The 19,907-nt window shown below is 36.1% G+C and overlaps 2 protein-coding genes and 1 pseudogene across 3 annotated transcripts; 2 read left to right on the top strand and 1 right to left on the bottom strand.

Moving 5' to 3' along the window:
* The first annotated feature begins 528 nt into the window (after positions 1-528).
* LOC127127771 (pentatricopeptide repeat-containing protein At1g06143) lies at positions 529-5,226 on the top strand. Of its 2 annotated transcripts, XM_051057047.1 has the most exons (3): positions 529-2,429; positions 2,787-2,928; positions 3,662-5,226. In XM_051057047.1, the coding sequence occupies exon 1, from the start codon at positions 592-594 to the stop codon at positions 2,335-2,337; it is 1,746 nt and encodes a 581-aa protein (XP_050913004.1). In that variant the 5' UTR covers positions 529-591; the 3' UTR covers positions 2,338-2,429; positions 2,787-2,928; positions 3,662-5,226. The 2 variants fall into 2 exon arrangements, with proteins under 2 accessions (XP_050913004.1, XP_050913003.1); XM_051057046.1 differs by lacking the exon at positions 2,787-2,928.
* LOC127131329 (F-box/LRR-repeat protein At4g14096) lies at positions 4,574-5,930 on the bottom strand. Its single transcript, XM_051060253.1, has 4 exons — positions 5,211-5,930; positions 4,979-5,092; positions 4,676-4,864; positions 4,574-4,618 (listed from the first exon to the last, which is right to left on the bottom strand). Exons 1-4 carry the CDS (start codon positions 5,928-5,930, stop codon positions 4,574-4,576), a joined length of 1,068 nt encoding a protein of 355 aa, XP_050916210.1.
* Positions 5,931-13,523: 7,593 nt separating this feature from the next.
* LOC127133839 (uncharacterized) lies at positions 13,524-13,623 on the top strand (annotated as a pseudogene).
* The last annotated feature ends 6,284 nt before the right edge of the window (positions 13,624-19,907 follow it).

Here is a 19,907-nt window from a genome sequence, read left to right as displayed (position 1 = left end):
TAGAAACTTGTGAGACATGTATATTCAACCTCTTACATGTAAGATAAATCATTTCGATCGGACGAGTACAAGTGGTTGATCCAATAAACTCGAAGCCAACCACCATTTTCCTAATGGTCAATAAGTAATGGTTATGCCGTCTGATTATCTTAATTCAATTTTTTATAAAAGCAATGACGCGCTACTATAATGTACTACTCCCACCGTTTCAAAATGATTGTCGTTTTAGAAAATAAAATTTGTTTCAAAATGAATGTCATTTTTACTTTTTAATGTAGAAATGATTGTTATTTTTTCAATTGTGTCATTTAATTATTACTTTATACACTACTTCTAACATATTTATAGGGTTAATTTAGTAAAAATGCAATATTTTATAACAATATTATTGTATATTTTTTTTATCTGTATGTAAAAGTTTTAAACGACAATTATTTTGAAATTAATGAGTATATTTTTTTTCTTAAAGAAATAATACATTTTTACTTGACTATCTCATTTGTGATTATAAAAGGTGACAATGAATACAATGTGCAAACCCGTGCTTCATACGTTTATGCAATTGCTGCACATTCATGTTTGACTGAAGCAATGCTTGTAGCCAAACAAATTTCAATCCCAAAACACACAATTCAACTCAAGAACAACATCAATCAACACAGTCTCAAAGACACAATCCTAACTCAAATAAAACAATGCTCAAATCTAAAAACACTAGAATCAATCTACGCCACAATGTTCAAAACCAACTTCAACCAAGATTGCTTTCTCATGAACCAATTCATAACCGCGTCATCTTCAATCTCTTCTCACACAAACCTCGCAACTTCCACTTTCAAACAAATCAAAAAACCAAACACTTTAGTTTACAACGCACTCATCAAAGCCTCTGTTCATTGCCACTCATCAAACCAAGCATTACTGCATTACATAAACATGCTCCAAAACGGCGTCGTTCCGTCAAGCTATTCATTCTCCTCTTTGATTAAAGCCTGCACTTTGTTAACAGATTCTGTAAACGGTAAAACACTCCACGGACACGTGTGGAAAAACGGTTTCCATTCACATGTGTTTGTTCAAACTACTCTGGTTGAATATTATTCGAGTTTAGGTCATGTGCGTGATTCGAGAAAGGTGTTTGATGAAATGTCTGAGAGAGATGATTATGCTTGGACAACGATGATTTCAGCGTACGTGCGTAATAATGACGTTGAATCTGCAGAGAAGCTATTTGATGAAATGCCTGAGAGAAAGAACACTGCCACATGGAATGCGGTGATTGATGGGTATGCAAAATTGGGGAATGTTGAGCGTGTGGAGTTTTTGTTTGATAGAATCCCTTTGAAGGATATAATTTCGTGGACAACTTTGATGAGTTGTTATTTGAAGAACAAAAGATATTATGAAGTTGTGAAGCTTTTTAATAAAATGGTGAATGAGGGAATGGTGGTTCCCGATGAAGTTACTATAACAACTGTGATATCAGCTTGTGCTCATTTGGGTGCACTTGGGTTAGGAAAAGAGGTGCATTTTTATTTGATGGTGAATGGGTTTTGTATTGATGTTTATATGGGATCTTCGTTGATTGATATGTATGCAAAATGTGGAAGTGTAGAAAGGTCGCTTTTGGTGTTTTATAAATTACAAGACAAGAATCTTTTTTGCTGGAATTCTATGATTGATGGACTGGCTGCGCATGGCTATGCGAAAGAGGCGTTAAGGATGTTTGAGGAAATGGAGAAGAAAGGAATAAGGCCAAATGGGGTTACATTTGTTAGTGTTTTAACTGCTTGTACTCATGCAGGGTTTATACAAGAGGGCCGTCGTTTGTTTGTGAGTATGATTGAGGATTATTGTATTAATCCTCAAGTTGAACATTATGGCTGCATGATTGATTTATTGAGCAAAGGTGGTTTTCTTGAGGATGCTTTGGAGATGATTAGAGGAATGAGGTCCAAACCGAATGGTTTCATTTGGGGGGCCTTGTTGAATGGGTGTAAGGTTCATAGAAACTTGGAAATTGCTCGTGTTGCAGTTCGGAATCTGAGGGTTATGGAGCCGAGTAACAGTGGGCATTATAGTCTTCTTGTTAATATGTATGCTGAAGTCAATAGGTGGTGTGACGTGGCGAAGATCAGGACTGAGATGAAGGATTTGGGTGTGGAGAAGATATGTCCTGGGTCTAGCTGGATTGAAATCAACAAGGAACTTCATGTTTTTGCTGCTTCTGATAAATATCACCCATCTTATGGTCTGGTTCACTTGTTTCTAGTTGAACTGGATGAGCAGATGAGACTATCTGGCTATGTCCCTGAAATGGGATCTATTATTTATTGACTTTGGCTCTTCAAGTAGGAGGGTCCTTAGAAGGATGATTGTGCTGTACATAGCTAAATTGTTGAAGACAAACCTTAATAAGTGCTTGCAAGGTAGACTCAAAAGATTTCTTAGCCTCCGTTTTACCCTGTCATTATTTTTTTGCCATTTTACTGCTGAACCAGAAAATTTAATTAGATGTTTGGTCATGGTCTATTTTCAAGGCTCAATAAAGGTTTCTTTTAATACATTTGGATCCAAGGCTCAGTAAGAATGCTTTGTCTAGTAGCCTCCCTAATTTGCCTTTGGTTATGTGTCTGTAATTAGTGGTCTCCCTAATGGTAAATATCTACTCTGTCATTGTTTGGAGCAATGCATTGCAATAGATTTGAGAATCTATTCTTCGACATTATTTTACATAGCATCCTAGACTTCTTGTTTATATTTACACCTGCTATGTTACTGAAGAGGAATTTGAGAAGTAATGTCTCTAGAAAGGTACTTTGACTATTGAAAGAGACCTGATCTGAATCTCAATAATGTCAATATATGGATTGACATGTACTCTACGGCATTGTAACAGAAAATGAAGAGTAATTGGGAGATCTGAAGGTTGGTGGTGTTCTAGTGCATTCCATTTTTTTTTATCTTATCCAAATCTCTCATTTAAGTACTTGTTTGATTTTTATTTCAAATTAATTTATTCTAATTTATTTAGCTTTCTTTCACATATGCAGTAATTGGGTTTATAATCATTTTGGTAATGGTGCATCTTCTATCACGTTACCATGTAATAACTATCTGCCTAATCCTGTTGGACATGCAAGGGATATCTGAAAGAAAGCAAGAGTATCATTCATTAACTATATTATATTTTTTATTTATTTATTATCACTCTATACACGTTTTTAGCAATATGTCTTTTTTTCTTCATGAAAGTTCTTTTCCTATTCTAAGAACATCCAATGAAACAAGAGATACTTTAAAAAACACTCCGCAATAATCAAGCTATTGTGTTTCTATTGGCCATCCTTACATCCTGACTTTTTTAGTTTCTACCATTGAGCCTATTTTGTTGTAGGGGAGAGCTTCTGCATTGTGATTTTTAGTCTTTAACAAGCTGGATTTAATTCTGTCACAGTGGCACTCAAGTTAAAAAAATTACTATCACACAAGTGATAGGATGCACACCCGTAATGTTGGAAAATAATTACTATGAACAACAATTTTGACAAGTTTATCACTTGTGACAGTTATCGAATTTTATATTCATGACATTACAATACATTAATTAGTACATTTAGTAATTTCACCAGTTTTCTCTTTCCATGTGATGGTTCCCTAGGTGAAGAAATGCATGAAGGATGATCTTGTATGGATGGAGGCATGATTAAAGAAAGAGTCCCGCAAATGAGGAGGGCTCCTTTGAAGAGAGAAAAGTGAGGCAAAGACTTGGGAACTTGGATAAAGAGAAGAAGCTAGGTAAGACAACTCTCTTAGGAAACATATTATGTATATAGAAGTTTCTGTCTATGGAGCATGGAGTCCAACACATACACCAAGACACAACACAACACGGAAACTCCGACACCGATAATGTCTAAAACATAGGACACCGATACCATATATAAGATAGTGTTTGAGCTTCATTTTTTCATATATTGTTAAAAGAGCTAAAACTATTTTAATCAAAATTAATATCTTCAATTCTTTATGTATAAAACTGCTTCAAAACATATTTAACACTTTTAAATGTATGTAAGATTTGTACAAAAATGTATAAAGGTACGTTGAAGTATTTGTACAAAAATGTATAAAGGTACGTTGAAGTAAAGAAAAGAACAAAATTTTAGTTGAAATACTTGTTTGACTTCTATAGTATGAGTGTCATACTATTATCTTAAAGTCAAGGCAAAATCTGAAACAAATTGGAGGCAGATGATTAAAACATGCATTAGATGATTAAAACATACATTAGAGGATATAATCTGAAACACAATGGTATTAACCCTTTATTTAAATACTTGATTAAAACATACATTAGAGAATTTAATCTGAAACACATTGCCAAAAGGTTACTTGGTCAACAATAGAAGTTTAGTCATTCAAAAAGCATGGAAGTATACCCATAGACTAGATATTCAAAACTACTAGACAATCACTTCAAGCAAAAACAACATCAGCGTATAAAAGCAACTCAACTGAAACAAAAACAGAACCTGTTATGTAAATTCCGTAATACACAAGAAAAATATTGTCAAGGATCAAAATCCAAAGAAACAAGCTTAAGAAAGACTAAAATCTACAATACCCAAATATAAAACAATTACAATTACAATTACAATCATTCAAAATAAACCCCACATGTAACAGAAATCTTTGGGAATGCCAATAATTCCTTCTTCATATCAAGCTTTTCTTGGGTATTCAAAGAAGGTGAACTGTATAATCTCAAGTTCTCCAAAGATGTAGAATTCAACAAAATACTTTTTACAAATAGCAACTCATTTTTCTGTCCTCTATAATTTGTAATAGTACAGCTTTTAAACTGTAAAGAAAGACATTCAGGCAAAATATTTCGGAACCAACTAAGATCAGATAATGCTTCATTTCAATACGATGTCCAAATATTTGGTGTTAAAGGCATTTCAAGGATAAAAACTTGAAGAATAGGACAATTCTTCATGACAGAAGTTATAAAACACCAATGAATACTTCCTCCAAATACAATCTCCAAATGAGTTAACTTGGAAAACACAGGAACTACCCCATACATCTGCAACAGTAATGAAAAAGGCATTAGATACACTGAAGAAACTATAAAATCAATTTAAATATACAGTATTTTTACAGTAAATTAGAAAACAATGAAGAAATGAAATATAAATTCAAACCTCTTCTATCCGAAGAAACTCAACACTGGAAAAGACATCCAAATCAATATCATAACCAGACACGTTAGAAACATCAGCTCTGATCAAATTGTTTAATTTTTTAACTTCTTCATCATATTCATCTGACCAATACCCATTTGATATATTCTTCATTTCCAGATCTTCAAGAATTGGACAAGCATTAAGAATTTCCAAAATAAAACCATGTTCCATAAAATAAACACTATTCAAATGTAAAATTTTAAGTGAGGGCAGGTTGGCAGATATAAAAAGATTTAGGCACACAAACTTCAACTTTAGAACAACGAGGTTACTAAAACAAAACATAAAACAAGTGATATTCAATTTCCAGTTATCAGACATATGAATGTCAATGTACTCCATTCTGCGTTCTGCTGTGGCCATTAACAATAACATTGTACTGAATTCACCCGTAAAGCTATCATGAGATTCATGACACCTTAGGCGAAAGCTCTTGATTGGTTGGTGCTCACTTCTTTCATTAATGGTTACATTTACCATATCTTTAAAGCTGAAATATGGTTCTCCTTTTCTGAGAAATCTTTGATCATCAAAGTCAAGATTGGGACTAGGATATACATGCCATAGTGGCCTCCACCTCTTAGAAAGGACACGAGTGGCAAAAGCATCTTCAGAGGGGAGAAATGAGATAATGCGACCGAGGATTTCTTCTGGCAACTTACTAATCCGGTCATCCATATTTTGAACGTGTATTTCAAAAAGTCTTGTAGATGAGTACTTATAGAATTTGTTTCAATAAAAAATATAAGTACTAATTAATATCACTAATCGTTTGCTTTCTCGAGTAAGAAATGAAGGTAAAGGATGTACTATGATTTATTTGTATGTATGCGCTGCACATTATGATTATGAAGGACGGACCTTTCATTTTTCATGTACGTTACTAGTATTTCAAAGGTTGAATTGAATGTGAGCGGCTATGTTTAGTGTTTTTGTTTTTCCCAGTTTCTTTTTTTTTTCCCAAATATATATATATATATATATATATATATATATATATATATATATATATCCACTGTCACACACATATCAAAAACGAGTAATTAAAATGTAGTATACAGAAACGACACTCGAGTCTTATCACAAATAGTCTTGATTATTTTAACCAATGGAACTAAAAATGGGGTGTTATGAATAATGCATGATTTGTCTCCCAAATAACTTTATTCCTTATTTATAACAATTTGTATTTATTACATTGTCTATATGATGTCCTATAAATATGACAAATCTCATTGTATACAATTAAACAAAATGAAATAAGAAAATGAATAATTCTCCTCTTTCTCTCTAAGCGTTTATCTTCTTTCTCTTTATTTTATAACATGTTATCAACACGAAACTTCAAGACTTGAAATGATCTTTTGGTGTTGTAAGAACTAAGTATGTCAAATCTTACGAAATTGAATTTTGGGACTCTTGATATTTTGAGAAAGAACTATTTGACAAACGCTCTAAACGCTAAAACTCATTTAAGCGCGGAAGGTCATGGTGACACTGTTAAAGAAGGAAATACATCATCTGGTCAACAAAAGGCAAAAGTCATGATATTCCTTCGTCGTCACCTTCATGACGAACTTAAAAATGAATATCTTACGATAACTGACCCACATGTCCTGTGGAAAATTTTGAAAGATAGATATGATCATTAAAAAATGGTTATCCTACCAAAAGCTTGATATGATTGGATGCATTTACGTTTGCAGGATTTTAAAGTGTAAGTGATTATAATTCTGAAATGTTTATAATACCTTCTAAACTGACAATATGTGGAGAAAATATAACTGATGAAGATGTTAGAAAAAACATTTTCCACTTTTCATGCCTCCAATGTGCTTCTGCAGCAGCAATATCGAGAAAAAGGATTTAATAAATATTCTGACCTAATATCTTGTCTTCTTGTGGTTGTGCGAAATAATGAACTATTGATGAAAAATCACGAGGCTCGTCCCACTAGTACAACTCCATTTCCATAAGTGAATGTAGCAAGACACGATCATTATGGGAAAAACCATGGTCGTGCACGTGGTCATAATTATGCTTATGATCTTGGTTTTGATCATGATCGCAATGGTTCATAAGAACACGTCTTTCCACCATAAGTGAAAAAATATTGAAAAGAATGAAAAATGGGGTCAGAGTTGCAAAACCAATGAGAATACTTGCTATCGTTGTTGAGGAAAAGGTCATTGGGGTTACATTTGTCGTACTCCAAAGCACCTTATTGATCTTTATCAAAAATCTCTGGAAAATAAAAAGGCAAGGGTTGAGACTCACTTTGCAAATGAAGATGATGATCCAGATTACGGTAATATGGATGTTACCCATTTAGATATTGGTGATTTCTTTGCTGATCCAGATGGAATGATTGATCACCTTATTTGAGATGTAAGTGTCAAGAAATAGAATTTATAGAAGTTCCTTTTTAGCTATTATAATAAGTCTTTATGATTCACACCTTAGGTTCTGAAACAAGGGTAAGAGAAAGAAGTAAAATTTTCACTACTGAGACTTTAGAGTCTTGAGTTCACAAGTTCTGAGCTTGTCTTCATTAGAGTCTTGATCAGAACTAGTATGGATAAACACTTATATATTTGATGACTTGATGTAGACAAATTCCTTTGAAGCGGAAACTTTAGAAGTGTTGGTAAAGCATATTCATAAGTTGTAGGGCTATTCCTTTTGACAATTAATGTTTGCTTAAAAAGATTTCAAGTCTGAAGTTATCCATAGAAGATCATGTGACAATGATACACTACTTTATGTCAAATTTGGTGATAGTGTCGTTGTCAGGGTTTTCTCCCTCCAACTATTCAGAACTCTATTCTTCTTATTTCAACTTCTTTATGCTAGTTGAGTTTTGAGTTCACAGGTTCTGAGCTTGCAGCGGTAAATTCATGACCATTAAGCTATGGATAAACTTATCGTCAATAAAACCAGAGTCGCCACTATGCTTTTATTGTTTCCAAAGGAAAAGGGAAAAGTACGAACAAAACCCAAAGATAATAAGTTTTCAAATCAAAACTAATAAAACGCCAGAGATTACAGGTAACGGGGTTGGTTACACAGAGGGAAGGTGTTACCACCCAAAGTGTCCTAGGTACTCCTACGAAGCCCTTTTTTATGTGTGTATGTGTTTTGGTATAAAATATGTTTGCAATAAATAGAATATGGGGATGAGAAAAGAATTCATTAATTATATTTTTATGTTTGACAAGACTTTCGGACTTGTGCCTATGTACCAACATAAAAATGAGGGATCAAAACCCCGTAGTTTGTGGTATCAATTTCAAAATGAGTGGATTGCTTTTTAATCAAAATTTTAAATTTAAAAGAGGCACAAAGGTCCAAAAGAGTTTGAATGAGTGTTAGTTCTTTTTGTCTTTTGAAATTTTAAGTCAATATGGTTAAGTTCATTTACAAATTTGATTAAGAAAAGAGTTTAAAAATGCAATGGCATAAGGCCAAAATTTCTAATTTTGCAATATAGTCTATGTTTTGAAATCACAAGCAAAGAAGGTTTTTGAGAAGGGGGAGAGATTTTGAAATTTAAGAAGTGGGAGGATATGAAGAGACTAATCTTAAGCATAAAATTAAAAGTTAAGAGTTGAAAAGATCTGACCACTGGGATGCAATCCAATTGACAAGAATGTCATATAGAAAATCCACTTTCCCTTTGGACTTTGATTCAAGCAATATCAACAAGCAAATAGCAATATGGAGATCAAGGCATCAAATAAAGATAGCCATATCCAAGCAAGCAACTTCGCAGCTAACCGTCTTCTTTGTCTTCTCATGTATCAGATGATATACTCCTTGATTAGCTCAGAACAAGACATTAGACATAGGTTCAAAGGAACAGTTATACCAAGACCATGTAGCAGATGAATTCATGTAGATCCCAATACTTGCATCAGGTGAAAGCTTAAATCATAATAACTTGGTCTCATAAATGTTGGCATTGGCCAAGTCCTTTTGCATATGGAAGGTTGCCTAATTTTAAGTCCAAAAGTTATGATCAAATCCAACAGTCCATACAAACATTTTTTAGGGTTTTTGTTGTTTATTAAGTATTTTAAGGCCATAAGACCACAAACACAAACAAAATTTATAAACAAATATATACAATCACAATATATGGCTTAAGTGAGCAAAGTGAAAATGACATAAACATAAACAAGTTAAATGATATGTAAATGACAAATGGAGTGGTAAATGACTTGAACTTAAATTGCACAAAGTAAATGACTTAGAAATAAAAGCAAGATTAATAAAAGTTAGTCAAATGTTAATTGATTAGATGTTAGTGAAGTTTTGCTTTTCAATTAATTAAGTCATTCTTTGGAGAACACTCAACCCTCTATTCACAAGCATGGATCCTTGAACTAAGACATCTTCCAAAGGAAGGAAAAAAGGCTAAGTTTCCACACAATACCATGAAAAGGGGGAGACTTACAATCTCACTTACTAGAATGTTATGCCTTTAGGTCAAAATTTAGCTCTATGTTAAGCAATCGTAATTGGACTTATGTAGAAGTTACAACTATCTGAGGGCGGGCAATAGAATTTTTGGTGTTAATGCATGTTAGAGATATGGTATAATGAATCATACTCCTAAAACATACCACACACAAAAAGAAAAAGATTAAAGGATGAACCTATCTCATCCATACTTGTATTGGTTCATCTAACACAAAGTTATTGATGAACCAATTAGCCTTAGGATATTGAGATTTCATTGGTCAGTGGAAGGGATGAGAGAGAATGGGATTGAAGATAAAGAGAGAGGGGAAATAAGAGAAACACAAATTGGTCATGGGAAGAATTATATCAAATTAAAATCATTCATTCATTTTGGGAGATGAAATGTATATTTCATCAATCCCCTAAATCCAATGATTTTAACTCAACAAAAGTCAAATCAACCTTGACCAAGGCCCAAACACATAGTCAAACTTCACAAGTCAATAAAAATGGCTCAACATAATTTCTACACAATTAATCAATTAAAAATCAAATTAAAAATGCATTTAAATTAAATTTAGTTTGGTCAAAACCTAAAAACCTCTTCAAAACACCAAATAAATGGCCAAGAGATTTATCCTAGGTCAAACAAGGTTAAAGGATCTTAGACAAAAAATTTCATAATTTTTGAAAAGTCAGAAGTATTTTTAAACAATTAAAAATATGCACAAAAACAATTAGTTCATGAAAAATATCAAAATTAATCCAAAAAATAATTTTAATTCAGAAAATGTAATAGGAAAATATTTAAATATTTTTGGTGAAAGTCACATATTTTTTGGATTAAAAATGAAATTAATATGAATTAATCAAAATCAATGGATTAAACATAAAAATAAAAAAAAATCAAAAAATAAAAAAAACAAGGGCCATCAGATCTACCTCATTAATTGAGGTGACATATCTGATGGCCAAGTGTGCGCAATCCACGATAGTCCTTAGTCAATGCGCTACAAGCTTGGTAATCAGATTGGACGCGTGAAATTAAAACATTTCAAACAGATCAAATGGCCTAGATTGATCCAGCGCACCACCGGAGCCCTAGCTCCGGTCATCTTCTCCGGTGAGGACCATCAGACCGGTCCAACCAAAACCTTTTGAAAAATGAAAAGTGAATACACTAATTTGAAGGAAAGATGCTCAGGAGCACGAATCTGATCTTAATTTTCTCCAATTCTAAGTATATAAAAAGATACAAGAATTTGAATTTTGAGGATCATGAATTAAGTTGCTTCGATTTAACCTCAAAGCAACTCAATCTTCTTGCCTACATTGATAGGACTTCAGACAACCAAAAATCATAAAGAATGGGGAAGAATTGAGGGAGAATCGAAGAGAAGAAAATTCTGAAAATTCACCTTCAATGGAGCTTCAGATTGGCACGACCTTGATTCCAATTGTGCTTGGCCTTGCTTCAGATGCTTGTTGGAAGTGATTAGGATCAAGAAAAGTTATGGACTCTTGGAGTTTCAATCTCAAAACAGATGGAGATTTGAAACTCGATTTTCAAAGAAAACCTTCAAGATTATCCTTCAATGGTGAGGGTTTGGGATTGCAGGTTCAAAGCTTGGGCATGAGGTCCTTAATTCTGAGCAATGAGGGTCTTATTTATAGGCCATGAGATTCATTTCCACACACTTCCAAATTTTGTATGGGCGTGTAATAGGCCCATCATGTGATGCAATCAGGTCCAAAAATGAGTGAGGATCATGCTGAAATCATGTTACAAATCCATGCAATCGTGTATGAAAAGTGGAAGTGGAAATCATCCAAATGGTTCTTCATGTTGCACCCATGCGCAAGTCCTTTATCCTTAGGCCAAATGAGATGATCTTAGACTTTTTTGGAAAGGTGAGATCAAGGGGAACAACTTTCATGTTGAACACTTTTTCATTTGAAGCTTAGATCATGATGAATTTTTGGGTGGAAGTTTTGGAAATCAAACATATTTGAAAATTGTCTAAGTCCCAAGTCAAATGTTCACTTCTTCCAACTTGAATAACTTTTTATATGGACTTAAAGTGAGAAACGTTCCTTCATCAAAGTTATAGCTATTTCAAACCTATTCAATTTGGTCACAAATTTGACCTCATTTGGATTTGTCATGAAAGAGTCATGCATTTTAGAAGTTGAGGAAAATCACTTGTTCAATGGTATTGGCCCAAAATGACCTATAATGTTTCCTCTTGGCACATGCATTTTCATGATGAATTTGAACTTCCTCCAAACATAAAAGTTTAAGTAGACATATTGAATTTGATCATGGAATTTGAATGGCTTTCATCTCATAAAAATTGAGCAAGTTATGGTCTTGGGAAATTAACCTCCAAATTAGGGTTCAAACAAAATGACCTATGATCTGCTAGTTGTACAGACATCTTGGTCGGTCTTAATTCTCCCATTTCCAGTCTCTTACATATGGATAAAGGCATAACGCTAATTCCGGCTCCTAAATCGCATAAGGCTTTGTCGATGACAAATTTTCCTATGTGACAGGGTATAGAGAAGCTACCTGGATCCTTGAGTTTAGGGGGCATGTTTTGGATTATAGCGCTACATTCGGCAGGGAGTGTAACGGTTTCACTATCCTCAAGTTTCCTTTTATTAGAAAGAATTTCTTTTAAGAATTTAGCATATGAGGGCATCTGCGTAATAGCTTCGGTAAATGGAATTGTAACGTTTAATTGCTTAAGGAGATCAACAAATTTTCTAAATTGACCTACATCTTTGGTTTTAACAAGCCTTTGAGGGTAAGGTATAGGTGGTTTGTAAGGTGGTGGAGGTACATAAGGTTCCTTCTTTTCTAGGGTATCCTTATTACTCTCTTCCTTTTCCTTAGGTTCACTTTCCTCAGTAGATTTCTTAGGGCTTTGGTTTTCTATCCTTGGATCAGACGGTCCTTCCACTTCCGTTCCACTTCTTAATATAATTGCATGAGCTTGGCTTCTCGGATTAGGTTGGGGCTGTCCAGGGAATGTACCAGTTGGTGCAGCAGTAGGTGCTTGTTGTTGAGCTACTTGAGATATTTGGGTTTCTAACATTTTGTTATGGGTAGCCAAGGCATCTACTTTGCTTGCTAGTTGTTTAAGTTGTTCGCCAGTGTGTATGTTCTGGTTTAAGAAATCTTTATTGGTTTGTTGTTGGGAAGCTATAAAGTTTTCCATCATGATTTCCAAGTTGGATTTTCTAGGGGTATTATTGTTAGGATTTGGTTTCTGGTACCCCGGAGGTATAGATGGGGTTTGATTCGGAGACTGTCCAGGTGCGTATAAAGCATTATTACTCTTATATGAAAAGTTTGGATGATTCTTCCAATTTGGGTTATAGGTATTCGAATAGGGGCTTCCTTGAGCATAGTTTACTTGCTCTGTTTGGATTCCAGTCAAGAGTTGACATTCCGCAGGAGTGTGGCCTTGGATTCCACAGACCTCGCAATTCTGAGCTATAGCAACCACGGCGGTTGGTGGTGATACATTTAAACTTTCAATCTTCTGGACCAAAGCATCCACTTTTGCATTGACGTGATCAAGGTTACTTATCTCGTACATGCCAGTTTTCGGTTGAGGTTTTTCCACTGTTGTTCGTTCGGTTCCCCACTGATAGTGGTTTTGGGCCATGCTCTCGATAAGCTGGTAAGCATCAGCATAAGGTTTGTTCATTAATGCACCACCTGCAGCGGCGTCTATTGTTAACCTTGTATTGTATAAGAGACCATTATAAAATGTGTGAATTACTAACCAGTCTTCCAAACCATGGTGTGGGCAAAGTCTCATCATGTCTTTGTATCTTTCCCATGCTTCGAAAAGAGACTCGTTGTCTTTCTGTTTAAATCCGTTTATCTGGGCTCTTAACATAGCTGTTTTGCTTGGCGGAAAATATCGGGCAAGGAAAACTTTCTTCAACTCGTTCCATGTGGTGACTGAGTTGGAAGGTAGAGATTGAAGCCATCTTCTAGCGCTATCTCTTAATGAGAAAGGAAAAAGACGAAGTCGAATTGCCTCTGAAGTGACACCATTAGCTTTAACAGTATCAGCATATTGAACAAATACGGATAAATGAAGGTTTGGATCTTCGGTAAGATTTCCAGAGAATTGGTTCTGTTGCACAGCCTGCAGCAGTGAAGGTTTAAGTTCAAAGTTGTTTGCTTCGATTGCGGGCGGAGCAATACTTGAATGCGGTTCATCTTGCGATGGAGCGGCGTAATCTCTAAGAGCACGAGCTGGTTCTGCCATCTCGGTTAAAGAAGGAAAAATGTTTTTGATATCAGGAAGGTTTATAGGAGGGAGATTGTTTTCAGCACGATATTCCCGAATTCGTCGTAAGACTCGGAGATATAGTTCGATATCGTTGATTCGTAAATAGAGCGGTTCGCCTTGAGAGCGAGTGCGTGGCATACAAATCAACGAAAGAAAGAATAGAAGGAAAAAGAAACCTTAGTCTCTACAGCGTAACGGAAGAGTTACGATATCGATTGAATAAAAGTCCCCGGCAACGGCGCCAAAAACTTGATCGCTCGACTGTGCGAGTCGAGAATGGGATACAAACTGCAAGTGCACAGTTCTATCGCGTAGTTTTAAAAGATATCGATCCCACAGGGACTTATGAATCGATGTACCGTTATCTAAGGTTACTACGTAAATCTAAGGTGAAAATGTTTGATTGTTTGGGGAAAAGGGAGCTAAGAGCTAAACTAATATCTAGATTAAATATTAATAAAACGGATATCGGTATGTGGTTCGTCAAAACTAGGGAATCAATTCCTTGTCGGTCTCTCGGTTTTAAAATAAATCGTTTCGACTAACTTTATTGGTTAAAGGTTTTATCTCAAACTCTCGCTCTGTTGAAGAAACCATGATCTTATGTTAATGTTGCTGTCACTTATAATTAAGTCAAAAATCATATTTTGAAAACAATAAAGTTGCAGAAACTCTTTTTAAGAAAATACTGACCGTTTTAAACACCCTTATCTCAAACTTTCGCTCTGTTGACTTAGGTTATACAATTAAATCTAAATGCTTAACTCTCGTCCTCACATTCAATCTTTAAAAATACTTTTTGGAAAAAGGTCAGAATTTAATTAATTCTAAAACTTGCTCTCGCCCTGAGGTAGATTTAATGACTAACTTACACTGTCCAGTTAAAACCTCAAACTCTCGCTCTGTTGGTTTCAACTTCTTTATGTCTTTTACCTTTGTAAAAAATCTTGTTATTAAACCTGTAAGTTAAGACCGTAAAAAGATTGATTCTAATTTTAAGTTAGAATAGACCGACTTAGTTTTGATCCCTCTTTCTGCTTACTTTACATACCGATACCTAGGCAAATTAGCCAGACATGCTTACTAAATAATAATTAATATCATGCATACACAGACTCATTTCAGGCAGGCAATGCAAATAAACAATAGAATAAAGCATAAAAATTAAATAACAATTAAAGAACCTGAATGCGTAATACAATGGTCTTGAACACTCCACCACAAGCCGGTAGGATTTGTTCTTCGATTCTTCAATTAAACAGTAAATTAAATCAAGGAAATAAAAAAACTCGAATATAACGTAAGGTTAAATCCGGTATAAAGTTGCCCAGTAGTTTCCGGTGTAGAAACTACTACGCGAAAAATATCTAAAAGCTAAGAACAGGGGAAAATAAATTGCAAGGGAAAAAGAAAACAAAGCTTGCAAAATAAAATAAATAAAATGGACGATGCTGGAAAGGAAGAAAAATAAGCAAAGGCGTGAAAAAATAAATTTGGCAGAGCTTCCGCAAAACTGAGCGTGCAAAAACTGTGTAACTTTTGGTTTGTGAGACGGCTATTTATAATAGCCTTGGTAGCAGCATTCCGTTTCTCTCCTTCTTCAGCGTGGCTATATCCACGGCGTGCATATAGGAGACCAATTCCTTAACGTTATTCTTCAAGTCCTTCTGAGGGCGATACTTGCGCCACAAAGGTAGTGGGGTTGCGTGACGCTCGTCACGCTATGTGTGACGTCCGTCACAAGGCTCCTTCGCGTGACGCTCGTCACGCGTCCTGTGACGTCCGTCACAGGCACAACATTGGTGACTTGTGCGCTTTGGGCTGGGCTTTGGCCTTTGGTTCCTTTTCTCTCCTTTTTGTTGCTTTTTACACCTCCTTTTCTTCCCTTTTCGCTTTTGCTTCAAAATGGGTACCTGATATAAATAGAAGAGAAATACTGCATAATATCTGATAAAATGGGATAAATTAGTGTAAATGATAAAATAATTTAATTGAATTAAGTCTTAAAAAGCGATATAATTTCGTGTTATCAAACTCCCCCATACTTAAATCTTTGCTTGTCCTCAAGCAAAATTCAGTATAGAACTTGTTAAAAGTTTTAGCCGGATGAAATTTTAAGCACACATCAATTCGTACTAGGTTGCCAATGGGTTTTTGTTTAGGAGGATTTGAGTTAAATCTTGACATCAACAACTACCGTTACAACTTAGATAACCCTACCTTATGCCAATCAGTTCAAGTACCCTATGATAGCTATCCTGGTTCCTTTAGTCTTATTTTGCCCGTTTTCATTCTAGCGAAATCACATTAAGCCCTTTATCCTTTCGCGCACATAGTGGAGTAACCGGTTAGTGTCTATGATCCGCTTTTAGCTAGAAGTTCTGGTACATAAGTCGGATAACTTCATTATTCAGTCCATTGCAAATTGCGGGGGATCGAACCGTAGTCCGCCCTACCAAGTTCAGTACCAGATTCCTACTGAACCAATTCATAATGGATCTTTCGTATTGTGCTTTTGCATGATTTGCAACCTTTAGATTAAATGATCCGGTAAGGGTCACCTAATTTAATTTTCTTAGGTTACTTTGGGGATCATTCACTTATATTCATCGGCTCTCCACGTAGTTTGCTATTAAGATGGTGCTGACTTCTGTATAAACTACTTGGGGTTGCCATAGAACTAAAAGTTCGAGGAATCGGTATGATAGGTACTTATCCTGATCTAACATATTGAGGTTCTCAGAGCGTTGTTATGGTAATGATTTTGTTTTGATTTCACTCAAATTTTATAAAGTAGGCGACCTTTATACTTATTGGGTGTGTTAAAATTTTTGTTATGGCTCAAGAAAGTTGAGGGAAATAGATAATAGAAACTTTTTCACATTCAGGACTTAACTTAAAAAAATTTTTGTTTTTATAAGGAAATAACAATGAAAAGGGAGAGTACAAACTTGAAACAAAGATGGGAATGGAAAGAATAATTTCCCCCCCATACTTGAACTAAACATAGTCCTCGATGTTTGAAGGGAAAGAAATACAAAATGGAAAGGAAAAAGAAAAAAATACAACTAAGGCTGCCTTCCACCTCTGGTTCTTGGTCCTGGTGATCTTTGACGTATGTCTAAGCTGTCGAATCTGCTAAACAACTCAGTAAACCGCTGGTCGGTTATGGCATTCCGAGCATCCTGTTGCTGTTGCATTTGACGCATCATCTGCATCATCTCTGTATTCTGTGCCTGCATTCCATCGATAGCATCCATAATGTCATCGTTGGTCGCAGGCCTTCGTCGTCGACGACGTTGGGAGGATGGGCCGGCTGCATTACTGGAAGGGTTGAGCGGGACTGACGGTTGTTCTGGCGGATGATCGCCTTGTTCCATTTCTTCAAACTCATCTGTTTGTTGGTTTGTTTGTGAAGGCTCGGTGGTTTCAGGGGCGCTAAGATCGTAGAGGTGGCGGTTCGGGTTTGTGACATCGGTTAGGGTGGTATTGGGTAGCACAACACTTGGGACTGCTTGGTTGTTCACCATCAGATAATAGCCTCCGCCTACTCTGTTTTTAATCAGGCGGCTGGAGCGACAATAGCCGATATCCATAGACAGGGGTGGAAGGGATTCTAAAGTTTGGAGTTTATCCCCTAGGTTCAGGCCAAGTGCTATGGAGGTTATTAATCCGCCAATTATGAATGGTTGCCGGCCTCTAGCACATAAGGTGCGGATATGATGAAGGAGAAAAGAGGCGGCGTTTACCGTAGTATCCGATTCGAAAACGCACTGGAGGAAAAAGAGTTCTTTTGAGTTGACCTTACTGTTGTTTGGTCTTCCAAAGAGTGTGTTTTGCAGGATACGGAGAAAATAACGGATGGTGGGGTTATGGATGTGGGAGAGAAGGAGTTCTTCCCAGTTGTTGGTATTTATACCGGAAATTTTCTTAAAAAGGTCGAAAACTAGAACTGTGTTCCAGTTTGAGGTTGGGGGAATTCTGGCATGGAGCAGACCTTCTGTGGGAAATTGTAGCATGGCACTCAATTGGCGTTGGGTTAGAGAGTACTCGGTGTTAAACATACGGAAGGTTGCTGTACCGGTTAGGAATTCACCTTCACCGGCGGGAGTGGTGTAGTCGTAAGAGCTTAGGAATTCTAAGGTTAGGGAAGGATAGGTGGGTTGGTTATGGGTGCAAAGGAAGGTTAAATCGGCTCTACGGAGCATCCACTCGATACCGTGGAGTAAGCCCAATTGTTGTAAACAAGTTAAATCGGGGTACCTGGTGGGAGCGACGCCTCGCTGTTGGAAGCGCTCGAATTGCTCTTGCTGATAGTTGTCATCTCCGGATCGGAAGATGATATTTCCGAAGTTTTGACTTCCCGCCATTGTGATGGATTTTTGAATGAGTGATTTGGAAAGGAAAAGAAGTGTATATTTGATATGAGAGAGTTGTTTGTGGTGAAAGAAGGAAGTTTGGAGGGTATTTATAGGTAAAATGTGGGAGGTGAAAAGAAAGAGTGGTTGAAAAGTAATTAATTGTGGTAAATGAAAAATGAATGGGGAATGTAAAAAGGTGGGGGGTGTAACGTTCGTCTCCAACGGGTTCACATATCTGAGAGGCGTTACGCTCGTCACAAGGCTGTGACGCTCGTAACAGGCACTAAGTGTGCCGCCCGTCACGGGTGGTGTGACGCTCGTCACACTTCCTTTTGGAAAGGCTTAGTAGCGCTTCACAGAATCACTTGGTAGCGTAATTAAATATTTTATTCTGCTTATGAACGTTTTAGTCTGTAGCTTAATTTAGTATGCATGCTTACTTGCTTTGTATAATAATAATAATAAGTAATAACCGTAGAGCATAATAGGCATTGCAAAATAAATTAACTAAACAGCTTCAATAAAAAGGATCATAATGTATTACAGGAAGGGAAAATAATAAAATGAAATAGAAATAAACATGAATTCAAATAACATTAATGAAAAAATCTAGCCTAAAACTAAATAACTTAGAATGAAGAAATAACTAAATTCCATCTATCTTCGGATCTCTGGCCGGAGGAGTAAAAGAGTTAACATGATGCCGTAACATACGTAACTGACTTGCCGTGCTGCTCATGTGTTCTAGGACTGCAAGTCTCAAGCTGTGGAAATCTTCCCTGAGGGCGTTTTGTTCTGACATCAAGGCTTCAATGACGGTTTTAATATCTGTTCCTGGCATATGATGTCGGAGATCAGGCATGGCTGATTCTTCGATCAGGACAGGCTGAGGAGGAGGATCAATATCATGGTAGCCGGATGGAGTCTGAGGGTCAGATTCAGCAAGAGAGGTATGGTCAATATAGTGCTCATAGTCATCACAAATCTCATAATCCTGGATGGATTCAGTGGATCCAGCAGGAGTTGGGGTTTCATTCAGGTTATAGAGCCAGTTCCTTTGGTTATGAACACTAGTCCTAGGATCGGGCAGGGTGAATAGGCAGAGAACCTGGTTATCAATAATAAGCTCGAACTCATCAGACCCTATGTTTGCTATAAACATAGTGTTGAAGAGGAAAGGTATACTCATAGTGGTAATGCCACAAAAAGGGTTCAGGTCAAGCATAGGCTGACGTAGTCCAATAGCATTACCTATCATAGTTATCAGGCCGCCTATTCTAATGGGTGCTCTCTCATCCTGGATAAGGTGGTCCAAATTAGCTAACATAAAAGTAGCACCGTTTACTGGACGGTTCTGGGAAGCACAAAATATGATGAAGAGTTCATCACGTGAAACTGAAGTACTATTTGGCTTCTTCCCAAATAAAGTGTGGGTCAGGATCTTATGGAAATAGCGAAAAGCCGGGTTATGTATGTTTCCAGAGAGAAACTCATGTTCTTCGGGCTCATCATTT

This window comes from Lathyrus oleraceus, chromosome 3 (assembly GCF_024323335.1).
Source record: "Lathyrus oleraceus cultivar Zhongwan6 chromosome 3, CAAS_Psat_ZW6_1.0, whole genome shotgun sequence".
NCBI lineage: Eukaryota > Viridiplantae > Streptophyta > Magnoliopsida > Fabales > Fabaceae > Lathyrus > Lathyrus oleraceus.
The sequence above is the reverse complement of the archived record's forward strand: the minus strand, read 5'-3'. Positions and strand labels throughout refer to the sequence as shown.